Source organism: Aulonocara sp. 'chitande type north' Nkhata Bay, linkage group LG22, assembly GCF_057382095.1.
Source record: "Aulonocara sp. 'chitande type north' Nkhata Bay isolate Kocher_YH1m ecotype deep benthic linkage group LG22, A_spYH_male_GT1.1, whole genome shotgun sequence".
Lineage (NCBI taxonomy): Eukaryota > Metazoa > Chordata > Actinopteri > Cichliformes > Cichlidae > Aulonocara > Aulonocara sp. 'chitande type north' Nkhata Bay.
This window is the reverse complement of record NC_141364.1, coordinates 31,115,170-31,134,158: the sequence shown is the minus strand read 5'-3', so window position 1 is coordinate 31,134,158 and position 18,989 is coordinate 31,115,170. Positions and strand designations below refer to the sequence as shown.

Genomic DNA, 18,989 nt, shown 5'->3' with positions numbered 1-18,989 from the left:
CAGGGGTATTTGATAGAAAGGGGAGTGGGAAATACTGATGACTTACTGAGATGTTATAGTAAAACCTACAGTAGTAGATAGATTTGATTGGGAGACAACAAAATAAGGATTATAATGAGAATTGTATCATACAGTAAACTGCAGTTTTCTGTTGAAATTGTTGAAGTCAGATGAAGCAAATACTGATTCTGAAATCAGGTAAAGGAGGTATTGAAACCAAATAAGTGAACAACTGCTTACTGTGATTACAGGTAAGGTTATAATGAGAGACAACCAGTAACTGACTTACATTTACATACTGGTAGCGCAGCTCCTTCACTCTGTCAGAGTTCCTCTCAAATGGTACCCTGGAGATTTGTTTCATTGTCATCTGATGCTTCTTCAAAACCCAGTCTATTGTGGAGATGCTTATTGTGTTTATATTCTGGAATATATGATTGTCCTGAAGGATGGTATCACGGATCTGTCTCAATGTGATGGCATTATTTGTGGCCTCTTCCCATTATTATTATTATTCTTCCTCTTCTTCTTCCTCCTCCTCCTCCTCCTCCTCCTCCTCCTCCTCCTCCTCCTCCTCCTCCTCCTCCTCCTCCTCTTCTTCCTTGAGGAAGAACTTCCCCTTGTCCGTTTGCTTGGCCTTGTCTATCCATGTTCAGAGATCGGACTGGCTCTGGTCAAGCTCTATATATCTGTGTTTGGCAGCACACAATCATGGAACACACCTGTGTGTGACACTCCCCCTTCGTTAGTATAGTTTCACCTGACTGTCAATGACTGTCATCAATTTATCAAATATTCAAAGAAATTCATATATGGTATTCATGGTATTATGTTCTTGACCAATTTTGACAATTGAGCAGACAGTTGTGCATGCGAGTACTTATACAATGAAATCATGCTGACATGTTTTGGAGGGAATGATCATTAGACTGAGAATCAATTAATCAGTTTAGATCTACGAGATCTATTCATTTGGAAATTGTGCTAAATGTGGGCTAACTGTATAACTGTAGGCTACCTGTACTTAATCATTTGCAAAGATGCACTGAGACAATTGAGACATGTACTAAGGCATTTGCCATTTGATAAAATGAATGAGAAATGCCATTCTGTTGTGAACATTTGCCAAGAGGTTTGGAGGTTTGTCTGTGTTATTTTGAGAATGTAATTTCTGTTTCAAGAAATGAGCCAAACCAATGGAGAAAAACTGTAAGACAACTATAAATAGAATGGACATTAATAGCACTCCATAGCCTTTAATACATTCTACAATCAGCTATCTCAGATTACTTTTTATAAATTATTATTTTTTGAAGGTGGTTTGTACAACTTACTTAAGATACAAAAACTATGAGTGTAATCGGCATTACAAAACACAAAACAGCTAATAAGCACTGAAGCCAGAAAGCAACTGTACTGTGACTCCATGGCATGAAATTACTGAGCGGTAAGAGAGGAAAGAACCTACCGGTTTCACAGCACTGAAGGCATAACACCTCATTTAGACTCAATTTAATTAAAGCACATAATAAAGAAGGCATACGTCATGTGTTTATGTAATTCACACTGAATATTTCATCAAAGCACAGATGTAAAAGCAGAAAATCTAAATTTTTTCTGTGTACTGAGCAGAAAGAAGAAATAATGACTTTTAGCTGTATAGGTCATGAAGGAAAAAGCAAAGTTATTATTGACCAAACTGTGAAGGGGATTCATGTAAATAGCGCCTCACCAATTAGGACTGATTAACCATCGACCATGCTTGTGATTACATCCTTAAAAAGAGAAAGATTAATCAGGAACATTAAATGCCGTGTATTTCTTTTCAAATCCCAAACTGTGAATCATCTAACTTTGTCTCAGCTGCTGCAGACTGATATGTTTCTGTGAAATCTGTGTAGACCCATCCACATACAAGCTCATGGCCATCTGGTGTAATTTGCACTCAGCCTACTCAGAATTTGTGAAATATTTTACAAATCATTAACCTTCTTGTCCTTTTTACACGTTTCAGCAAAAAGCTCCAGTTGTATTTGTGTGGGAGTCTACAGATAGCTGAACAACTGAATAATTCAACTTCTCATTATCTGTCTCTCCCACACAAGTCGGTGTCAATGACCTGAACTTGAACTGTATCAGACTATACATACATGTATGTATGTATGTATGTATGTATGGATGGATGGATGGATGGATGGATGGATGGATGGATGGATGGATGGATGGATGGATGGATGGATGGATGGATGGATGGATGGATGGATAGATAGATAGATAGATAGATAGATAGATAGATAGATAGATAGATAGATAGATAGATTTATATGTATGACATGCTCTTGCTAATATAGTATGCCTTGCCATGAGTGTGTTGACAAGAATCTTGTAAAATGACATCTCCACTAGACAAAATCAGAGAGGCAAGGCTGAGATGCTTTGGACATGTGCACAGGAGGGAAGTGGAATTGGATAAAGGGTGTTGAAGATGTAGCAATGGAGCTGCCAGGCAGAAGGAAAAGAGGAAGGCCATGCAGAGGGTTGGTGTGACAGAGGAGGATGTTATGGGACCCTCAAAAGGAGCAATGGAAAGATGAAGACAGAAGACACATGTCAATGTCAGTCACATGACACAGGTTGTTTTTACATTTTAAACTTTTTAATGTTAACTCTAATTAACAAATCTAGCAAATATGTAGAACAGCAAAACTGATCTTTTTCTAATATTGAAGGGTTGAATACTTTTGTCTGAAGCATCTGTGCCGCATCACTGCTGATACTCTGTAAAGGTTCAGAAAATCATGAGCCCATTTTCTGTAGTTTTCTGTGGGTGACTGGCCTGGGCTGCAGTCACACCAGTTTTGCACATGGTCTTCTTTTTTTTTAAACCACAAAGCTATGCTGCTGGAATAGCCGTGCTGTTGAATATCTTCTGGGTTAAGCAAGACCTTCCCTGAAAAGGCATCATCTGGAGAGGACCGTTTTTTGTTTTATAACCTGTATCACTCAAGAGAAATGTTGCTCCTCTTTTTTTGAGCCTTGAGGACAGGGTGTCTGTGATTTCTAAAAAAATAACTAAAATGTTTTGTTCACTGTGTTTGAGTTAGGCTTACACTAAATGACTGAACTTTGTTTGATATAAATCACTAACAAATTCCAACAAGATATCAGTAAAAAAAAACGAATACAAAGGAAACAAAAAGGCTTGAACAGATATAAGAAACCAGCTGAGCTGTTGTAGGAATTTTCCAGCCTAATGTGTGTCAGACCGTGTGTTTAACAATTTTCTGTAAAACTAAATGAAGTCACCCATTCTTTTCATTGGAGCCTTTATTTTGTGTCTTAGTCTTACATACATCCATCTTCACAGCTAGTGTGTGTGTGAAGACTGAAACAACTGCACTACTTACAGTTTATTTAAACGATAAACAATGAATACAGTTTGAAAAGTGCCAGTTCATACTGAATCATATAATACCAAATCAAAACACGTTAATGCTGACCCACGTTTTTGTCCACTAGGTGGCAGTATTCCCTGCTCCCTGTATGACACATTCACACCACTGTTGTTTTCTGTGGCAGCTGAATGAATTCATGGTGACAGGAAAAACCAAATTGTGGTTTGTCTCTGTGTGTGCGGGAATGAAGAAAAGACACCGGCCATACAAATGTCTCTAATCTGTTACAAGGCACACAGAGCAAATCATAGCCTGTTACTGCAGCTAAGCCTAACTCCTGCATCATCTGAACAAGCACAACATTTCAGGTCAGATGTCTGTGAGTAAAAATAAGAAGGTGAGAGTTCAGTGTGATCAGCAAGCTAATAAAGTCTGGACAAAACAGAGCGACACCTCATCAAAAAGTGCAAAACATGTTGGCATCTTACTGACAATAAATGAGACAGCTATACTGTGTGTACCAAGCATATGAGTGTCAGATTTACACAACAATACAGTACACTTTAACTGTAAGGCACTTTACACATACTTTTCATTTACAAACTGTGTCACATAATACATCAAAAAATTTATACTACATCACTGATTTCAATGATAAGGCACCCCTGTATAGGCTGGTTCGTATGTCAGGTGTTAATGATCGATGACAAAGAACCCGCTGTTTGTGTTACGCTGCAAACACTGAAAACCTTTCTATCATTTTTCCATCACACCCAATGGCACAATCTCATTGATTGCTTTGCTATAACACAACTCTTAATCCACAGGTAGCTGCAGGTCTCCAGTAGAGTCCTTTTGGCCCAGCAGATTTAATAAAAGAAACAAATTCCAAGCACCAAACTTTCTTTCTGTCTAGAACAGAAACTAAGTTGGTGTTGGTATTCTACAATTTCAAATGTAGAATGTGCTGAAATTGTGAGAAACATCAAAAGCTGACCCCCTTCACCTCAGCTCAACAAGAGAGCGAGAGAGAGCCACAGTGGTTAGTGGTGAGAGAGAGAGAGAGAGAGAGAAGTGATCACGGGAACAAATAAGAGCAATAAAACATTATTTTCTGTTTCACCTCGGTTACATTTTACATATTAACACGCCCACACCGCCACATAAAGCCGCAGGAAGGTGCCACATTATGGTATTTTTAGTGAAAGCAGCTGAAGCACACGCTGCATCCTGTCTAATGTAATGTCTGTGCTCTGAATATGTAGCTCAGGCCAGCCCTCTGTCAAAGAGATGGAAATAATTCATATAATTCATGAAAATTTCAAGAGATTTTTCATTACAGTCATCTCTCCTAATACACACTGGGTATGTAACACTTAAACTGTGGGTAGAAAATTCGATACTACAACTAGAGAAAATGAAAATGACTGAACTGGTGTCCTTTGAAGAAGTTGCTTTGAAAACAAAGACTGGGTCTGGGACTACTCTCATCCTTGCTGACTTCAAGGATTGCAATGCAACAGCAATAAGATGGAGTTAGTCTGCTATCAGTTTGCAATTGAATGGGGTCAAGTTAGCGTTTAAATGCGGTCAGATTTTGTTAATATGGTGATCAACTGTGTTAAACTGGTGAAAAATACAAATTCATTGCTGTCTGTATCCACAGAAATTCATATTAAACAGAAATTTACATTAACTGCTACTGCCAACCAGAACCATGGATTTAAAATTCAGAAATCCCTCCACAAATAATGTAGTTGCTGCATTACGGTCATTTAACTGCAAGATGACATTGGCGCTCAGCAACTTTGCTTATATATAAAGACATAATGAGAATATAATTTTGGTGGCAAGCTGTTGAATTACAAGTTGTTGACTGTTACACACTTAACCTTTAGGCAACCAGTTGTTGGTCCCAACTATTTGAAATAAGTCGCCAATGTGAAAAAAGTCAGTACAAACAATGACTGATTTTTCCTAGTCACAAGGAGGTGGTCATTCTATTGTTCTCTATGTGACTGAGACATATCTGAAAAAGCCAAGGATAGAGGAGGTGGATACTGTAATGTAGCCCATGAGTACCAGCGTGCTAGCTCAGATTTGTGTGTCTACTTCTCAACCATCACAGTCAAGAAATATCCAACAAAATAAGAAGAATAAGATTAAAAAGCTAAGTCTTATTTGTACCCTCAGTGCGCAGCGAGCACAGAGAGTGACAACTAAGGAACTAGCTTATTAATTTTTTTTAGTGTCACCGTGCTAATTCTGACTTGCTAGGAGATACACACTTGTGTCACAAAAAACACTACAGCCCACAAATCTTCAACAAAATAAGGAGAAAATAAGATTAAGTGTGGGAAAATTAAAACACTGTATATACCAGCAGCTCTGAGACACAGGCGAACTTGGGCTCAATACTAGCATGCTAAAATGCTCTTTATGATAATGCTAGCATTATTAGCAGAAGGAATGTTTAACATGTTCCCCATCATAGCTTAGCAGGTTAGACAGCTAACATTTGGCTCGAAATACATAGCACTATTGAAGCTTATTAGACGCAAAACAAAGTGCATAGTCATTTTTAGACTCTTTTTGATAGAGACTTAATTTTTGCTCTAGCATTGACAATATGGTTATTTTTTAAACTATACTGCAAAACTTAGTATGTAGGGATGACAAAGTGTTTGACATTTGGACTGAACACTTAAGTATTTCCCATAGATGTGGCTGTAGTCCTGGGGGTTTTCTGTAAATGTCCCAATGTAGTAAAATAATTTCTTGGGGCTAGATTTTGGGTTCAATTTTAAGCACCCCTTTAGTGTCATTAAACTTTATTTTACAGCTGTAATCAGGAAAGCAAGTTAATAAATAGCTTTTTAGTGCAGGTTGCACATTAAAAAATTGGTGGGTCTGACAAAAAACAGCAGAATTTCTCGCATGTCCATCACTACAAAGTAAAAAACCAATGCCATATTGTGAAAATGCATTTTGATGTTAGGTCTGTAGGGTTTTGCTTTAAATGCTTTTACATTTATTGGGTATCAATTTAAACTTAAACAGTTTGCAACAGAGGCAATTGAATGACATTAACGGTAATTACGGCACTTGGTCTGATCATTAGCATACAAAGCTTTTGGCGGCCACAGTGCTGGACATCATTACCGTATATAGAAAAGCGACACATGGATTATACACATACTATGTAGTAGAACTTCAGCTTTTTATAATAACATGCTTATTAACATACATCTTCGTCTCCCTTCTACTATTATCTGCTCGGTCTCCCATGGCAGTGCTGATTTTGTCTTATGGATGGCCTGTCCTCGTCTCCTGGTGTGACAATAGAAGTGACATTTGTTAAACAGCCACTTCAGTAAATGACAGGAAACTGGGCTGAGCAGAATAGTGAAAATGTCTTTGGAATCTGTAAAATAAAGAAATAAAATGAAAACAAAATTCTTCTTTTGGTGGGTAACGAACATTAAAAGGCTGCTGAGGTTCATTTGGTGGTCATCCAGCTGCACATATGGGCTCGGTATCATCTGCCTTTAAACATTCGGATTTTGTGCTTGTCTGCCAGCAGCAGGGTGACATTATATTCGTAATCTCCATCGTGGACTCCTGTGTGTCGGAAAGCTCCGGCCAAATGGTTCTCCTCCCAGTAGTGGTGCCAGTTTCCATACTGGTCTGCACCGAATCCAAACACACTGACCTGTAAGAGACAAGGTTAATCACAGTGAAACTACCACAGATGCTCTTAGTGCATAATAACATACTTTGCAGTATCTCCAAAGTTCTCCAAATGCCTTTTTTTAATCATCAACAGAGCGATCTTTGCTTCACAAGTCCAGTTGTGGAAGCATTTTGCAAACTTTGAAATTGATTTTTTACAGAAATACACTGTGCAGTATCACCACATGAGGCCAGTGATATGTGATGAGATTTTGGTGACACTAGAAAACAATTTTGTTTCTACTACCTATTTTTTTTTTTATTTAAAAAGAGAAATTGTTGTAATTTGTAGATGGTCTGGATGCACTCATCCCACAGCCTGTTACACAGAAACTGAATTCAATTTGGCTAGATCAGATGATGGCTCATTTTGATGAAAATTTGGTTCTAGCCCATTGTCTACACAAAATAGTTCGCTGTTGTCACTAATGATGCCATTTAACCAATACAAGCCTGATCAATTCAACAAGCAATGGAAACAATCTGAGGAGAAGAGGTGGAGCCAGGTCAAGAAAAGTAATTTCAGGTGAGCAACTGAATTTAAACACAACCTATAATTTCTCTTTTTTTTTAAAGAAGGGAGACATATCTCAGCCATTGTCCATTTTTGTTTTTGCTTCATATTTTTGTAGACTTCTAAGACATCAATATGAGGTTTAAAGGCCTGGGATACATCCCCTGAACACTGTGCTTTTCATTGTTTCATCTAGGGTGTACTGAAAGCTTAGTTCTGTTCTTATTTTTACTCTCTGTATGCATGAGCAGACCATTGTGTGGTTCTGACCACAGATAAAACTGTTTGGATGGGTTTTTAGATTTTGCCAGAAGAATCAACGGTTTTGCGAATGTAGTTTGAGAATTGGGTTTTGTTTTTAGAGTTATGAGAAAAGGGTGAAATGTTTCAAGAAATGTGTCTCTACAAGTGAAACAACTACAGCAACTGGAGGAAAGTGTTTCTTTAATTTGAACAATATTTCATTAAGGCGATATTGACATTGGAAGTTTAGTCAACATCTTTGCAGAAGCACTTCTGAACGCTACCAGATAGTGATAGCAATGGTTAAAAAAAAGACTTCAGCGTTTATGTCCTCAGTCACTCATTTTGGGTCATATTGAATAAAAAACTTCATTCTTTTTATTGTTTTGTTCTTCCACACTGAGGGCACATTCAAATCTCGCATTAAGAGATTTGAATGTGCAATCCAGTGTCAGTAATGGAAAGCAACGAATGGGATGCTATCAGTGATTGTACAGCCAGTGTGCAGTGGCTCTTCAGACCAGTCGATCGGCCCCAAAAGTGCGTTGGCACACTGGAAATATGCCAGATTACCAGTGATGGTAGAAACGTTTATCTCGAGGCTTTAAATTGATCTATGGTAGCTGTTTCTCTTCTACACTCTCTATGGGTATACTTAGTTCTTAATTACTACATCAAAGCACATTGGCATGGAGGCACTCAGCTTGTGGCACTGGTTAGGAATTAGCCCAGGTTGCTTTTATAGTGCTCTTCCATTGGTCTTTTTTTTTTTTTGGTCTGGAGTTTCTCATCTTTCTCTTGTCAATATGTCATAAATTTTCTATGGGGTTCAAGTTAGGCAAGCTGGCTCATCAGTCAAGCACACTAAAACAACCTTGACAGTAAACCGTTTTGTAGCAGTACTGGCTGTGTGAGGAGGTGCTAAGTCCAGCTGGAAAATTAAATTGGCATCTCCATAAAGCTTGGATTCTTTTCAGATTCTGTGCCTCTCCATTCTTACTCCAGACTTTGAGACAGACAGACTTTCAAATGAAATGCTGAATGTCCTCATCTTAAGTCCAGTGTCCTCCACTGAAAAGAGGACACTGGACTACTGAACATAAATCTCTAACTTTCCATTGATGTGCCCTGATATAGCACTTTGAAAACAGCCAGGCTTTTCAGCAATGACCTTCTGTGGTTTGCACTCTTTCTGTGGGGTGTTGATGATAGTCATCTGGACAGCTGTCAAGTCAGCAGTCTTCCCCACGATTGTGATTGTGTGTATTGAACTAAACCAGGAGATCCATGATGTTTCTAATACTTGAATACTAATTTACTTAAACTCAAAATAATATATTCTAATAATATTTTATTTTTGATTTCCATTACCTGTAAGCCATAATGATCAAAATGAAAACAAAGAAGGTCTGAAATAGCTCACTTTAGGTTTATTAAATACTTAATTTCTTGATATGTGCGGATATTTTATCTGTGTCTGTTCCTCAATCTTTGCCAGGTCACAACTCTATCATTTTACCTTGATGTAATTGAGTATGACATCACTGCAGGCTGAAATTATCTGCAGTGTTTGGACTGTATTTCTAAAACAATCTGACATCTTAGAACACATCAGATAAACACACAAAAATATGGATACTAGGATGACAGTTATTCATAATGAAGTTTGAGGGTCACACAAATTAGAGGACTATCCAAGGAAAAACAATAAATAAGGAATTGGCAGGGAAATATGGGAGAAACTTATGAAAAATGGAGGTGTTGGCAGGAATGACTGAGCAGTCACATATGTTACCTATTAGAGTAGTTCTCCTTACCTCATCACATATGTGGACAGCGAGCAGCAAACTGAGGAAACCGGTCGAAGGATATCGTCCATGACTGTCAAGCCACGATTCGTAGACGTATTTGAAAAATGTTGGACTGTAAATCAACACCTGAAAAAGAGTGAGAAGAATTTCTACTCCTTTGTCATTTATCAAAATCAGGAAATGAAGAAATGTAAGTCACCAGTGCAGACTGCTTTTTAGATATTCGGTCTAGAGCAGATTGTGCTGGGCCCCAAATCGAATTCTTTATGGTACACTTCAGAAAAGTGGATAATGGTATAAACTTAGAGACAACAAAATAAAGCCAAGATGTGCCCAGAATGTGCTTTGTGTGCCCTTTCTAGGAAAATAAACCCTCTTACCACATCATGCTTTGTAAAGTGTAAAAGAAAATAAGATACACTCTCCACTTCACCTTGATCACACAACACACAAAATTTTTTTCTCTTGAATATTATGGAATCAATTGACGTCAGTAGCCACTGAAAAACACCCTGCTATCATCTGTGTGATTAAAGAGCGTTGACTTCAAGTTGAAAACAGGACTTGTGTCTTCTATTTGATTTTATAAAGATATTTTTAAAGAACTGGCATGACCTGTTAGCGTGATGCTACACTCGGTCGACGCTACACTCGTGTGGCTGTAGTTGTTAGAAATTGTCTTGACTGCATTAAAATATTTTTTTATTGCCACTGATCCTCTAATACAGTGCTGTGCATATTTGCAACTTTAAATATTTCAGATCATTAAACAATTTTAGTATTAGATAAAGATAACAGAGTAAAACCAAACAGCATTTTTTAAATGATGATTTTCATTTATTAATGGCCTGGTGTGAAAGTACTTGACCCCTAAAACTAAAAAATGCTTGTGGCACCCTTGGCAGCAAGAACCACAATGAAGTGTTTGCGAGGAGTCTTTTCAGTCTTTTGTCGCACTCTTCCTTTTAGGTTAGTCTTTATTCAGTCATACTAAAGAGTTTTCGTGCATGAGCGGCCTGTATAAGGTCTTAATTAATCATCTGAATCAGATTTAAGTCTGGACTTTGACTAGGCCACTCCTAAATCTTCATTTTGTTTTTTGTTTTTTGAGCCATGCAGATGACTTGCTGGTGTTCTTCAGATCATTGTCCTGCTGCATAATCAAGCCCATGAGCTTCAGAGCTCAAACTGAAGGGTGGACAATCTCCGTCAGGATTTTTCTGGAGAGCAGAATTCATGAATCCATCAATTTGGAAAGCTGTCCAGGTCTTGAAGCAGCAAACAGCCTCAGACCATCACACGATCAACACCATGTTTGACTGTTGATATGATCTCCTTTTTATTAAATGCTATTCTTTTCAATCCAGATGTAAGAGAACTCAAACTTTCCAAAAAGGTCAACTTTTGTCTTGTCAGTCCACAGAATATTTCTCCAAAAGTTCATTAAGATGTTTTTTTTTGGAAATGTGAGATGAGCCTTTGTGTTGTTTTTTTTCTCAGAAGTGATTCTCACCTTGGAAATCTCAGTTCTTTAGATGTTTTTTCTGGGTTCTTTTGTGGACATCTGGATTAGTCATTAATGTAATGTTGGAGTAATTTTCGTAGGCTGGCCACTCCTGTTAAGGTTCGCCAGCGTTCCACCAGGTTTTCTCATTTGTGGTTCACTGGAGTCCTAAGCCATGAGAAATGACCTTTTAACTCTTTCCATGACTTTGTTTCTCACCTGCTTCTTTATATCATGTCATAGTTAGTTTTTAGATCTTTTAGCCTAGTTTACTTTATCAGACTTAAATTATTTCTTGATTTAACATATCTGGAAGTAATGAAGCCTGGATTTTGACTTGTGACATTTACCTTGTGAAATTACATCTTCCAGGTAGGTTTGGATATTTTTTCCCCCTAATAAATAAAATCATCATTAAAAAATACTGGTGGCTGCAAGTGCTACCCATCAGCTTCCAACAGATGCACCTATGGTTTCAATTTCAAAATCCTACATCGCTTCAATGTTGAGTTATCGCATTCACAAGATTTTCAGAAAACCTGACCTCTGACCTTATCCTTTAAGTTTATGTCACTGAGATTCAAACTCGTCCTAAATTTTAAGAAGATGCACCTATGGTTTCAATTTCAAAATCCTACCTCACCTCATTCGCTCGTTTTTGCATTTAAAAACTCTGATGCCAAGGCAGCCGATCATGTAATGGCAATAACCCATCAGCCTTTCACAGCTGAGGGTGAAACACTGCATTCTATTTTTTGACAAGCTATAGTTGAATAATATTGTAATTTGTTTGATGGGCTGAATCTTTTAAATGTGACGATTATTTAAAAAGAATATGCAATCGGGAAGTGTGCAATTACCTCAAAGCACTGAGCTTCTGCTATGATTGCAGTGAAGACCACCGCATGTGATTCACATAATTTTCATACACAATAAACCACTCCATGACCCTTTCTGACCAGTGGATGAGTGCACTGTCATCATTGGAGCCATTCTGTTATAGTTTGAAGGACTTTGGACCCAAAAGCTTTACAAGCAGGCAGAAACTCTACAGGCAGGCAGGTTTAACTAAAGGCTCACCTTTAATGGTGGAAAACTGTCCAAAAATTCAGAGAAACAGAATACATGACAGTCAAACACATAAAAACAAACAACAGTGAGATAAACAGACATTGCGACAAACACAAAGGGCAACTGAAGCTATTAAAAACACAAAGGCCTAATCAGGTGAAAAGGGAGCAGTTGGCTGGACAGACGGAATAAGGCACAGACGGACGGAAATATAAGGCACCAGGAGCAAAAGACTACCAAACAAAACAGGAGGTATAATAAGAAACATCTGGCACAGGGATGGAGATTTGACAACAAATTACAGGGAAACACCAGAGAGGCAGAAAACCTGAAACCTAAGGAAGTGATCTATACAACATAACTATGATCAAAGAAGACTAGATCAGAAAACTAAAGGTAAGAAAACATAAATATAAAACTGAGGCTACAAGGAAAATATTGTTAAATAGAAAATGAAACCCAAAGACTCAGAACACTAAATATAGGAAATCAAACAGTAAATGCCAAAAACCCAGGGTCTGTGACACGTTCACATCAGGATAGAAATGATTCAGTGCATTTCATAAAAATTCAAGTACTCACTCAAAACCTTGTATGGATTTGCAGTGACTCTAACCCTGCTGGGGTTCTCACAACGGCAGTCTAATTTTGTGAAGTGAACAAAAAACATAACCGATTGCACCTTTACTTTATACGCAGTTCAAGTCATACTAAAATATGGCACAAACATTTCAATGTCAGTACTTTTATTATAAAATATTTATGCATTCTAATCGTCCTGATCATTTTCTAAAACCTTTAAAGCCTGAACCATGAAACAACTGCCAGAAAATTCAAATAAATTTGCATCTATAAGTTTTAGTTTGTATAACTTTTGCTACATCTGGCATTTCTGTGCAATTTACTGCTCACAGTTAGTTTATCTTAAATCAACAAAAACATATAAGGGAATTAAAGTTATGGTTAAAAACAATCACAATGATGACGCAGAGGCCTCAAAAACTCATGTATCAAATGTGATACACTTGGCATTACTGTTGCTAATGCCAAGAAATTCAACATGTTGTCTCACAAATGGTTAAAAATATATATAAAGGAGTTAAAAAATGACAAAATCACTCTCCTTTGAACAAGGAGGTCACAAACAAGAGCTGAAAGTAACACTTGCATTGCAAGAGGGACTGAAATTACAACGCAAACCTCAACACGCTACAGAGTGACCGATGACTGATCACCGGCGTGAAGGGAAATAAGGGCCGCTGCTGTAGCCTACATTCATTATATTTCGGGCAGACATTTCACATCTGGAATGACTTATTCATTACAACAGCTGAATACAGTTATGAGTTTGGCATCAAGTCTCAGAGCTCATCAGCCCCTGCAAATATGATACAGATACAAATTTGGGAGAGATGAGTAAAAATTCCCCAGGAGCCTAGAGGTGAATGCTGGGAAGCTGGTGTAAGGGTTGAACATGTGAACATGAAAAATTCTGCGTCTTTAATAGACGGCCAAATTGATGTGGTATGCTTGAAGTGGAAACTATCAGAGTGCAGCTCTCGACAAGCTCGCAAGCCTTGCTCCATTAGCGGGAGGGTTCATAACCACTCCACAGGCTCTCCTGTGCTGTTGTATGTTCCAAATAAATTATTGGTTTTGGAACTATGTTGTTTAATGCGTGGAAATTTTCTTAATGCGTTACTCTTACATGTTCACCCATGCACTCATCTACTTGTTGAGAACTTGGTGAAGGATGACTCATCTGGCCTTCAAGCATGTTCTTACTGGCAGTCTGATCACGTCGTCATTGAGATTCTCACTTGGCTGAGGGAGAATTGCTCTTCTGTTTTTCCTTTTATATCACACTGATGCATAAGAATAACTCAGTTGGCTTCAGTGCAGCTGTTTCTATTAAAACACTATCCAGGTGAGCGGTTTGTTTTTCCACAAAAAAAAAAAGAAAAAAAAAAAGGAGTTTTTCCACAAAAAATGAAAGTTGCTAAAGTTATTCCCATTTACAAAACCGGTGAAAGACATCATTTTACAAACTATAGACCAGTGTCAATACTCTCCCAGTTCTCTAAGATACTGGAAAAACTCTTCATAAAAAGATTTGACAGTTTTGTGGAAAAATATGAATTAATGACAGATAGTCAGTATGGGTTCAGAAACAACAGATCAACAGCTTTGGCACTGATAGATCTAATGGAAAAGATAACGGAATGTATGGATAATAAGAGGTATGCGCTCGGAGTTTTCTTAGATCTAAAGAAGGCGTTTGATACTGTTAATCATGAAATTCTATTAAAAAAACTGGAAAAGTACGGGTTTAGGGGAGTGGTTTTGGAATGGTTAAAAAGCTATGTAGGGAATAGGCAACAATATGTACAAATAAATGAATATAAATCTAATTTGATGGATATAGCTTGTGGAGTACCTCAAGGTTCAGTACTGGGTCCAAAAATGTTTATTATGTACTTAAATGATATCTGCAGAGTATCGGAGATTTTAAAGTTTGTAATATTTGCAGATGACACAAATATACTGTGTGCAGGTGGGGAATTGCCACAGGTTTTGGAAATGATCACACAGGAATTAACGATATTAAAGAAGTGGTTTGATATAAATAAATTATCATTGAATCTCGATAAAACCAAATTTATGTTGTTTGGAAACCAAAAGAAAAACATCGAAGTAGAAATATGTGTTGACAATGTATATTTAGAAAGAGTAAATGAAATAAAATTTCTTGGGGTGATCATTGACCACAAGCTCTGTTGGAAGCCACACATTACTTATGTTCGGGGGAAATTGGCACGGGGCATTGCCGTCCTGGGAAAAGCAAAGCATATGTTGGATCAGAAAGCACTGCACATTTTATACTGTGCTTTACTACTGCCATATATGAGCTACTGTGTAGAGGTCTGGGGAAACACATACAAAAGTAACACACAAACAATAACTATAATACAGAAAAGGGCCATTAGATTAATAAATAATGTAGGGTACAGGGACCATACAAATGCACTCTTTGTCAAAATGCAAGCTATTAAATTCCAAGACTTGGTGAAGCTTAAAACAGCGCAAATAATGTATAAAGTCAGAAATAAATTGCTTCCCAAAGAAATCTGTAAATTGTTCATAGAAAGAGAAGGTGGGTATAACTTAAGAGGGAAATGGAATTTAAAAATACAAAGTGCTAGAACAACTTTAAGAACTATGTCTATCTCAATTGCAGGAGTTAAATTATGGAACAGTCTAACAGAAGAAATAAAAGACAGTCAAAACATAAAACAGTTTAAAGTAAAATATAAAAACCTAATTTTAAATAAGTATAAGAATGAAGAAAACGGGGTTAACCCAGGACGGTAATGTTGCTGGTAATGGTGTTGCGGTTCTTTTTTGTTTTTTTGTTTTGTTTTGTTTTGTTGTTTTTCCATAACTTGTGTATCTGCAAATATACACATTCTGTATTTTTCATATGAAAGAAACTATACTGTGGTGGGGCTTGCTAATTTCTTGTTTTTGATTTATGTATGTTATGTTTTGTTTTACTTCATATGTTTATATGTTTCATATGTTGTTTGTTTAATTTAAGACAAAAAAAAATTAAATGAATGAGAGGTAAAACTTGAGGGGGTAGGGACAAATAAGTAAATACTTCAGCCTACTCCTTTTCAAACAAATAATGGAATGATATTTTGTAATGATTGTGAAGGCACATGTTTGAAATGTTTGAAATAAAAATGAACTGAACTGAACTGAACTGAACTGAAGTGAATCTCCAACAGTGAGCCCTCTTTAAAAGTCATTTACCCATTTTCCTCTTGAAACAACGGCGCCTACTGATGCTGTAATAAAGTCATAACTCACCTTATCTTTATTTGCCTTTATCCTGGACATCACAGGTAAATATGTGCTGTAAGACAAGAAAAATTACAGGAGTTTAGACCATTGAATTGTCTAAAGCAGGGTTGTCAAACATAAGGCCCTGGGGCCAGAATTGGCCCAACAAAGACTCCAACCCAGCTAGCTGGAGTGCTTTGGAGAATGTGAAGGATGGCATAAATTTTGGATTTCTAACTTTATTTTCATAAATTTTAAATCTCTTCTTACTAATAAAGACTTCTCTCATGACCATAGCAGTCCTACTATAACAAAGTGAGTAAATAATAGATAAACAGAGTTTTTACAATCGTTGAAACAAAATTTGTTAAAAAATATAAACTTTCAGTTTTATACTTACAGGACAGTCTGGAGTTACCAGAACTGCTTCTGTAATTTTACACATTCACTTCTAATAATTTAAGCCCAAATCATGTATTACAGAAACATACTTTTGCATGTATTTTCCTTATATTAAGAAAATATTAATCTTCATGATTAAATGTACAAATAAACTTCTCTATACTGACAGAAAAGGGACTTTAGCTGGTGCAGCCCACTTGAGATCAAAGTGGGCTGTATGGGGCCCATAATGTAAAATGAGTTTGATACCCCAGCTCTAAAGCATCCCCTGAAATGTTCTGCTGAACACCATCTGGCAGGTTACATGTTTGTAATGAAATGCCACTGATGATGTATAAAAATGAATGCCCAGTGTCCCTCCTCACCTGTATCAGGCAAAGTAATTAAAACCTCATGAACAGAGTTTGCAGTCATTACAGTGACTAATGCTCACCGTCAGCCTCTTTTTTTGCATCGTTCCCCACATCAGAGCTGTTAGTGACAACACATGATTTTTAAATAGAGGTGTGTGTGCAGTGCTGTGAGGTGGCTGCATTTAGGCTGTGTGGATTGTAGCGCATCACAAATGGAAACAGAGACACATGCAAAAAATGGGACTCTCTACTTTCCTAAATAAAGAAGCTAATAAACTTAATTTACACTCCATGGGAATTCCACACTCTGCTTGTGCATATGTTCACACACTGCATGATAAACTACTAGGCTCAAATGAAAACTAAATACATGGCAAACTACAATAAAGATAAAGATGTTTAATTAGAAAAAAGGTTAATCAAGGTTGTGGCCTCAGAGGCAGCATGTAGGGTATTTTTCAGGAGAGATTTTTTTTGGAAACCCTCAGATTTATTCTTCATAAAGAACCAAAAGAAAATGCAGCAAAGTGAAGAAAGAAAAAATGTTTACACTCAATTGTTAATAGAGGTTTCTTCTACTTGAACATAGTATAAATTTGTTAAACTTATTAAATGGTAAAAAAAAAAATAGGAATAACATACATTCTTTTCGAATAGGATAACACAAACTCTTGGCCTTTGCAAAGTAATTGTGCTTACATTTTAGTCACCCATCCTAGCTGTCAGAAAAACCCTAAGTGTGTCTCATTTAAAGAAAGAAGATGGTACAGAGAAAAGTGTTTCCAGGAATTCAAGTGGGCACAGTGGGGGCAAAGACCCAGTCAAGAGGAGCCTGTGGGAAATAAATATGCATCCATTTGATATTTGTCTGAAAATTCCTAAATATTTTAGTTGCAGACAGACCTGCAGCCTCCATAAACGTGCATTAGGAGACATGGCTGTCCTACAACAATATAGTCACTAAAGTGAAAGACAGGACTCTATTGTGAGAGAAAGGAGAGTCTCACAGATCCTATTTAAGATTCACATACGCAAAGCAAATTCAATTTAATTCAATTTAATTCATCTAGTGCAAAATGACAGACCCTAGAACAATACTGAGAAAACCCCAGCAATCAAACAGCTTCCTTTGAACAAGCACTTGGTGACATTGGGAAGGAAAAACTCCCTTTTAACAGGAAGAGACCTCATGCTCAGGGACGGCCAGCCATCTGCTGCGACCACTATGAAGGTGGGAATCGACTTTTCAAGCCTTAAAAAACTCAGCATATACCAATTAAAATTTTTTACAGCTTCAATATAATACAGATTCATTGGTTCATGGTCTTATAACAATGTTGTTGAATAAACTCCCCACTTTCAACTTTCTTCTGTAGAAATAAAATTTATAAAATCCTTCCAGGAATATATATATATTACCGAACTGATTTTAATAAATCAAATAATTTAAAAAAATAATAAAAATAAATTACAATTTATGCAATTATTTGCACTGCAATCTAATTAGAGCTCTTTTTTGCAGACACAAAACGCCTCCAATTTGCTTAATCTTTTGTGGTTAGCTTTCTCTTGGTAATGCTAGGTCTTCCACTAGTAATCGTTCCACAAAGTGGCACAACAGCTTTATAGAGTTGCATCTAAAGAAACCTTAAAAAAAACCCTCTTTAAACAATGTCCTTTCCACTAATGAGATCAACGTAGCGATGTCTAGCTATCACGCACAGCATGATATTTGGCAAAAAACTAAAAACTACCTCTGTAACTTTGCTCTGCTTCACTTCAGCAGCATCAGGTAATGTTCAGATGTTGATTAATGGTTTTCTTTCGTTGTTGATCTACTACAGAATTTTTTTTTTTTTGAATCCCAGGCCAGGAAAATCACCTTCGTGTTTTTTTGTGTTTTATCCTCAGTTACTTTGACACAGGCATCTGCTGTGATGCTTACACCTTTGATAAAGTCTCGCAAGTGTCAGCTTTATTTTTATAGATATAAAAATATGGACATGTACTGATGCATGATCTGAATTATAATATTTCTGACTGTCTGAGGCAAAATTTCCCCGATTCAAATCGACTTGAATCGAATCGTAGATCGAATTGATTCGGGACCTTGTGAAT

The 18,989-nt window shown here is 37.0% G+C and overlaps 1 protein-coding gene across 4 annotated transcripts in view; it reads right to left on the bottom strand.

Annotated features, from left to right (window-relative positions):
• Window positions 1–3,296: 3,296 nt before the first annotated feature.
• The window catches only part of LOC147304460 (CMP-N-acetylneuraminate-beta-galactosamide-alpha-2,3-sialyltransferase 1-like), a 115,836-nt gene continuing 100,143 nt past the window's right edge, over window positions 3,297–18,989 (bottom strand). For all 4 annotated transcript variants that reach the window (XM_086279193.1, XM_086279192.1, XM_086279194.1 and 1 more), the window contains 3 exons: window positions 16,144–16,189; window positions 9,702–9,821; window positions 3,297–7,107 (listed from right to left, as the gene is read on the bottom strand). In XM_086279193.1, coding sequence (XP_086135319.1) covers window positions 6,934–7,107; window positions 9,702–9,821; window positions 16,144–16,189 — 340 coding nt within the window. In that variant the 3' untranslated portion in view covers window positions 3,297–6,933. The remainder of the gene's footprint in view (window positions 7,108–9,701; window positions 9,822–16,143; window positions 16,190–18,989) is intronic.